The sequence below is a fragment of the Argentina anserina genome, chromosome 1 (assembly GCF_933775445.1).
Source record: "Argentina anserina chromosome 1, drPotAnse1.1, whole genome shotgun sequence".
NCBI classification, from domain to species: domain Eukaryota; kingdom Viridiplantae; phylum Streptophyta; class Magnoliopsida; order Rosales; family Rosaceae; genus Argentina; species Argentina anserina.
Genome location: NC_065872.1, coordinates 21,831,345 through 21,838,710, shown reverse-complemented (window position 1 = coordinate 21,838,710; position 7,366 = coordinate 21,831,345). Strand labels below are relative to the sequence as shown.

Genomic DNA, 7,366 nt, shown 5'->3' with positions numbered 1-7,366 from the left:
CTGAATATACTTATGATGCGTCATTGGCTCATGAGATCTTGGACTAACTTATTGCTGAGGGTGAGACCATTGTACCATGGACTGAGTTCCCATCCACGGACGAAGTTAAAGGTAAACGGTATTGTAAGTTTCATAACGTTTGGACTCATGATACTCGTATTTGCACACAGCTCAAGGACCAGGTACATCAGTGGTTAGATGAGGGAGTGTTGTCCTTCGCTTCAGACCCTGGTCTGGGTGTGGAGACAACAGCGAAAAGAGTATCCGCGGAGCAGGAGGTTGTGATAGCCAAGCAATCTGGCCCGGGGAGACACAACAGCGTTGTCCAATACAAGGAACAAAATGTCGCGAAAGCCAAAACTTATGTGCTTTGCAATCGGTGCAAGAAGGAGTGTTCCATCAACTGTGTTAATGCCGACAACCGCGAAGAATCGCGAAGGCACCGGAGGCCTCGCTTGCCGGCAAATCTTCCCGAGAGGAAAGACTCCAAGAAAGCTAGAATTCAGATGGATACTTATGCTCAGGTGTTGAAAAGACCACATTCAGGTCGGGGCAGGGTCGTGAATGTTCTTGGAGGGCAGCAAATTGGAACAACGGGATCAGAAGCTCAGGCTTCGCGCGAGGTCCTACAACGGCCGTACATACCACCTGCGCCGAGTTCGCTAAAACCCAATGTCTGGTACGTTCAAGAGCATGGAAGAGCTAAAGAAGCTACGAAAACTCAAAAGAGGAACGTTCAGAAAAGATGGGGAAAGGCCAAGCGAACGCTAGAGGCGTATAACCGAGGGGAGCTCTCTCGCGGTCAGCTAGAGCAGTCACCTTGGTTGTTGCGAGAGACAGTTGAAAAGCTTAGGTTCCATACCCCAGGGAAAGCGTTCATAATCAAATTGAACGGCCAGTGAAAACTGCTCATACACGAAGAGTTTCAATCCATGATAGGTTGTCTTACGCATCTACTGATGGTAGAGCAACAAATAAACAACGCGCACATGGTGTTTCTATGCGGCAGAAACAACAGCGAAGTAGTGTTGTTCCACCTATGCAATCTAAATGAATACCTAAAAGGTCTGTGAGTAGGCTAGGCCATCAGGAACCAGTCCGAGAGAAAGTTAAGCCACAGTTTGAATGGAAACTGAAGGTCAAAGAACCAACGCTAGTGGTTCCAATAGCACAACAGTCAATGTTGGTGGTTCCAGAAGAGGTCGAGACTACGACAGTGGTTATTCCTCCTAAGGCTCCTCAGGAACAATCGCTAACGGAATATCCCAGGCGTAAGTTCCCCTCGCGAACGTCAACTGGGTCCATGCCGGATGAGGATATGGAGCCATGTGGTAAGGAGCACGGGTTAGAGTTTTCTGATCCAGAGGATGAGCTGGAACAAGGGTATGATGATGAGATGGTCGCTACTCCAGACTGCAACATGTTTGATCTCTCTCATGGGGATGCCTTTGAGGAGGGAACACCGAAGCTAGATAGAGTGCGTAGTTGCAACATGGTGTTCACCTTGTCGTCGAAGTATGCTCTTCCACGGCCAATGCCATCTCATCTATTCATTGGAGGTGAGACGCAGGCCCAGGAGGTGGGTACAATCGCAGAGTTGTCATCTGCCGATGTGCCAACTGTTGAGAAGGACTCGAGGAAAGAGGGAGCTGATAAATCTCACACGATGACAGAGCTCCAATGCTTCTTTATGATGATCACAAAGCCTACCGCGACTATGAATCAGCACATTAAACCTTTATACATATCAGCTGATATGGAGGGAAAGAGAGTGAACAAAATCCTTGTTGACGGCGGTGCAGCGGTTAGTATCATTACCGTGAAAACAGTCGAAGCACTTGGAATCGCGAAGGAAAAGATTCTCAGTAGCAATCTCAAGGTCAGGAGTTTTGCTGGCAACTTAACTAAGACCTTGGGAGTGTTGATCCTCAAAATCAAAATAGGACCTTCGGAATTGTTTCAGACATTCTTCGTCACGGATTGCACAGCTCCATACAGCATCATACTGGGTAGGGACTGGATACATCGAGCTTACTGCATCCCTTCTACTCTACACCAAGAGATGTTGATGTGGGATCCCGCAACTGACAAGGCAGAATATGTAAAAGCAGATGACCGACCACACTCGGTCGCGTCCTGTATCCTGGATGGGGAGTATTATTATGGTGACATGAGACCTTTGGGAGTTGCCAGGATAGATACTAAGGGTCATCCAGTTGGGGTGACTTCTACAGAATTGACACGATGGGGTCTAGTACAGGTCAAGACAGACATAAATAGACCTGGCTTCATCGTGAAAGTCAAAAATCCTCGTCCATGAGTACATCACTGGCCAAGGAGCAGGAGCAGGCTTATGTGTCCTTTCTCCACCGTTTATCTGTTTACAGAGAGGAACATGAGACTTGGGGGCCAGTGGCACTAGTCGAATGCATTGAGGATGATTTGACTGAAATTCAGGCAGAGGAGGACTTCATCCTACCAGCACCAGCATCTTTGGATGATACTCCACCTAAAGTAAAAGATCTAGTGGAAAAGATCAATCTTGGGACTACAGACGAGCCCATGGAGGTTGGCATAAGTAAACACCTGGATGAGGAACTGAGACAACGTTTGGTGGAGTTGTTGCAAGAGTTCCGCGATTGCTTTGCTGAGAAATTCGAGGACATGCCGGGCTTGTCACCAGATTTGGTCTGCCATCGTTTGCCCATCATGGACGGATACAAGCCGGTACAACAAAGTCCATGACGAATGAGTGCAGACACAGCAGTAGCAGTCAAGAAAGAGGTTCAGAACATGTTCCAAGCCGGTATTGTCCGACCAGCCAAATATTCTCAGTGGTTGTCAAACATAGTACCGGTACGGAAGAAAAATGGTAAGATTCACGTGTGTGTGGACTACAGGAACCTGAATACCGCGACACCAAAGGATGTCTATCCTATGCCCGTGGCAGATATGTTGGTCGATGCGGTCGCAGGGCATGAATTATTATCTTTTATGGATTGTACTGCGGGTTACCATCAGATTCCTGTTTATGAACCAGATAGGCACAAAACAGCATGCGATGCCCATGGTTCACTGGAGTGTTTGAATATAACAGCATGCCGTTTGGTTTGACCAACGCGGGGGCTACATACCAGCGAGCAATGAACCTGATTTTTCATGATGTGCTGGGGGGCATTCTCGAAGTCTATATAGATGACGTGGTGGTCAAGTCTAAAAAGAAGGAAGATCAAATCGAGAATTTGCGGACGGTGTTCACCAGGATGAGAAAGCACAAGCTCAGGATGAACCCAGCTAAATGCATTTTTGGGGTTCGAGCAGGAGACTTCTTGGGTTTCATAGTGCATGAAAGAGGTATTGAGGTCGCGGAAGATATGGCTAAAGCTGTGTTAGATACGCCGGCACCAAGGAACAAGAAGGAACTTCAGAGTTTGCTTGGGAAAATAAACTTCCTTCGACGCTTCATTTCTAATTCCGCTGGCAAAACTGCAGTCTTCTCTCTTTGCTGAAGCTTATGGCAGATCAAGAATTTCAGTGGGGACCTGTGCAACAGGCAGCTTTTGACAAGATCAAGGAATACCTTACTCATCCACCTGTTCTTAGACCCCCACGGCCGGGAATACCTTTGAAGCTATACATCTCCGCATCTCCTTACTCCATCACAGGACTCCTAGCACAGGATGGTGATGGAGAGGGGGGGGGGGGCAAGAAGGTTGAACATGATGTTTATTACTTGAGCTGAACCTTGTTAGACGCTGACACTAGATACTCACCGATTGAGAGGTTATGTTTAGCTCTGTACTTCGCAGGTACTAAGCTTCGCCATTACATGCTATCCTTTACCACGGTGGTGGTGGCACAAACTGATTTGGTGAAGTATATGCTTACCAGACCTATGCTTAGGGGTCGGATTGGTAAGTCGATTTTGGCATTATTAGAGTTTTCTTTACAGTATACACCCTTAAATGCGCTCACAGGACATGCAGTGTCTGATTTCTTGTTGCATCATCCTATTGTGGAGGACATTGACGACCAGAATGTGGTTGTTTCCTTCGTTCACACTCAGCCTTGGGTTTTATACTTCGATGGTAGCAGCACCGATCACTTGTCCGGAGCGGGTGTTGCATTGGTTAATCCCTCTGGCGTCAGACATTGCTACTCTTTTCAGCTGGAGTGGAAGTGCACTAACAATCAGGCAGAATATGAGGCCATCATCATTGGCTTGGAGTTGTTGCTTGATCTAGAGGTCACCGAGGTAGAGGTATTAGGTGATTCCCTCCTAGTCATTAACCAGCTCAAGGGGATCTACAAGTGCAACAACTTTGCATAACTCCCTTTTTGGGAACGAGCATCGAAATTATTAGACCAATTTGCCGATGTGGTGCTTGATTATATTCCTCGCGAACGAAACTTCGCTGCCAATAAATTAGCACAGTTGGCTACGGGCATTCGCTTGGCAGATGGCGTTCGGGAGAGGATTTTGAAGGTTCAGAGACGCACATTACCTTCCTTTATGGCAAGGAAGGAGGTTCACGATGAATGGTTGGTTGCTGTTCTTGATACTATTGATGAAGGTTGGCGGCAACCGATTATCCAATACCTCACTGATCCTTCTGCACCGGTGGACAAGAGGGTTAGATATTTTGCTACTAACTACGTCCTTCGAGGCGGTGAACTATTGCGCAGGGCAGAAGATGGCTTGTACCTACGATGCATCTATGGAGCTGAGGCTAAGAGGTTCTTGCGAGAGGTTCATTGTGGCAATTGTGGTTCTCACCAAGCCGGTCCAAAGATGCGTTGGCTCATTCGCCGATATGGTTTGTATTGGCCTACCATGCTCAAGGACTGCATCAGCTTCGCACATGGTTGCATCGAGTGTCAAATGCATGGGCCAGTCCAGCATGTGCCTGACGTTCCTCTACAAACTATCATTAAACCTTGGCCGGGTCATGGCTGGGCTTTAGACTTTATTGGGGAGATCCACCCCAATTCTTCCTTGCAGCACAAGCACATTCTCTTGGCTACAGATTTCTTCCCCAAATGGGTCGAGACCATACCAGTCAAGACAACATCTTTAAAGGTGATCACAGACTTCATCTTCAAATATGTTATCACCAGGTATGGTATTCCAGAATGTTTGGTTGCAGACAGGGGGCAGGTTTCATGGCTGAGAAGACCCAGAAGTTCCTAGCTGGCTATAGGATCAAGTTTCTGCATTCCAGTCCTTATTATGCTCAAGCGAATGGCCAGGAAGAAGCTAGCAACCGCGTCATTCTGTCTATACTTAAGCGAATGTTGGATGCAAATCCCCGATCGTGGCATATAGAGTTGGATCACACATTGTGGGCTTATAGAACTTCCAAGCGTACTCCAACTGGTACTACCCCCTATGCGTTGATGTATGGACATGATGCGGTCCTTCCTATGGAAATTAATGTTCAGTCGCTGCGGGTTCGCGAACAGCACCAGTTGATTGGGGAGGACTATGTTCAGGCTATGTTTCAAGAACATGAGGACTTGGACCTTTGCCGGATGGAAGCTCTTGATAGCCTTATTGCCGAAAAGAAAAAGATAGCACGACTTTACGACAAACGCACGCGAGGACGCAGCTTTGGAGTGGGGGACTTGGTTTGGAAAGTTTGTTTGCCTTTTGGTGAACGAGTTCATGGTCGCGGTAAATGGTCTGCCAAATGGGAATGTCCTTATGTGATTGATCGAGTAATGGGCAAAGGCGCCTACTACCTTCGCGACACTGACGGGAATGCTCATCGAAATCCCATGAATGGTCGCCATCTTAAGAAGTACTTTCCTAGTGTTTGGGAATATGAAGATCCACCGACTGCGGTGCGAGCAATATAGCGAGGGTCCTCTAGTGTTTTCTTGGACTACATTCTTCCAACCAAGTAAACAGGGGGGCAACACCATGGATACTCTGAGCAATCGCGAATTCAGGCATTTTTGCTCGATCGCGAACGTTCTAAGCCATAGGTTCGCGAACCCAAAATTTGTTTTTTTTTTGAGTTTCTGAAACTTTTTGAGTTTCTTACTTGTGCTCCGGCATGTTGTGTAATACATTGGACCAATATTTGTGGTCTAGCATGGGTTATAACTTTGGTTATGCAGCAATGAAACAATAACAAGTGTTTTTATGAAACAAGTTGTGTTTTATTCATATGGCTTTGTGGCCAGAAACTTTATACAAGACCTATACTATTACATGTGAGCCTTCAAAAGCTCTGATACCATCTATACTAGGTGGAAAGGTCTTCGCGATGCTTCTTGTTCATCCCACCACCGCGAGAAACTTGAGATTAAACTGCACCAGTGAATGACCGATTGTAACCAGCTTGTTGCCAAATATAGGTTCTAATTGGAAAACTGGTGGTAGCATGAGGGATCCTGAGCCTTGGTTTGCAGCACTCGCCTGATGTTCCTTCAAAGAAGGGAGATTGGAGGATATTGCACATGGGAGGTAAAACAGCTTGTGTCGCGTATCAAAAGAGGTACGTGACGAGCATGCTGTACCTATTGGCTCTGGTCCCAGATTCGGCAGCCTACTTCCCGATGCTCGGCGACTAAACAATGATGTATAGGCCGCGGGAAGGGCTGCCTTTTCCTCTTTTACCTGTAATCCTTCACTAGGAACAACCCTTAATGCAGGGTAGATCCCCGGTGTGGAACTACAAAGAAGGGAGGAGGTGAGGGTGGAATAAGACTCCCACCTCACATTTGAGGGTAGAATAAGGCTCTCACAAAGTGCTACTGAGTTTGCAGGTCTAGGGGATGAAACTTAGGAAACCTAAGGGGTTTCGAAGGAGGAAATGGAATCGACATGGTGGGAGGCTGCGGAAGAAAGCGTGGTGAGATCTTCCCTTAGGGTTTCATTTTATAGCGGAAGAAACTTGGATTCAAGGGTTGCGATTAAAGATACGGATTTGGAGATCACACCCGGGATTAATTGCAGCAATAATGGTTAACCTGAAACGGTTTGCGCGTTCGCCAGTATTGATTGCTCCGGTTTACGAGGGTTTGCATGTGAACTTAAACGGGGACGAGTTGAGTTGGGCTCCAGTCGTGGGCTTGTAGTTGGGTTGTGAACGAATCAAGGAGACGCGAGTAGGGGAAGCAGATAGAGATAAGTTACAATTCTTACTATTGAAATGCATTGATGTTCAAGTTACATTTTATGCCCAACAAGGCGAATATCTAAAAGGAGCTTTCTAGTATCGTTGGCCTTGTCGCATATCAGATTGTTGAGTCTCCTTTCTTCAGCCTCAGAGGCCGCCAGTTGCCTTTTGCGCTCTTGTATTTGGGGTACAACACTTCTTATTTCTTCTTCTATAGCCTTGAGCTCCCTAGCTTGCTC

General features: G+C 46.9%; 1 protein-coding gene across 1 annotated transcript; it reads left to right on the top strand.

Moving 5' to 3' along the window:
* Positions 1–4,513: 4,513 nt before the first annotated feature.
* LOC126803938 (uncharacterized) lies at positions 4,514–5,859 on the top strand. The gene is made up of 2 exons (XM_050531679.1): positions 4,514–5,118; positions 5,223–5,859. The coding sequence occupies exons 1-2, from the start codon at positions 4,514–4,516 to the stop codon at positions 5,857–5,859; spliced, it is 1,242 nt and encodes a 413-aa protein (XP_050387636.1).
* Positions 5,860–7,366: the final 1,507 nt, after the last annotated feature.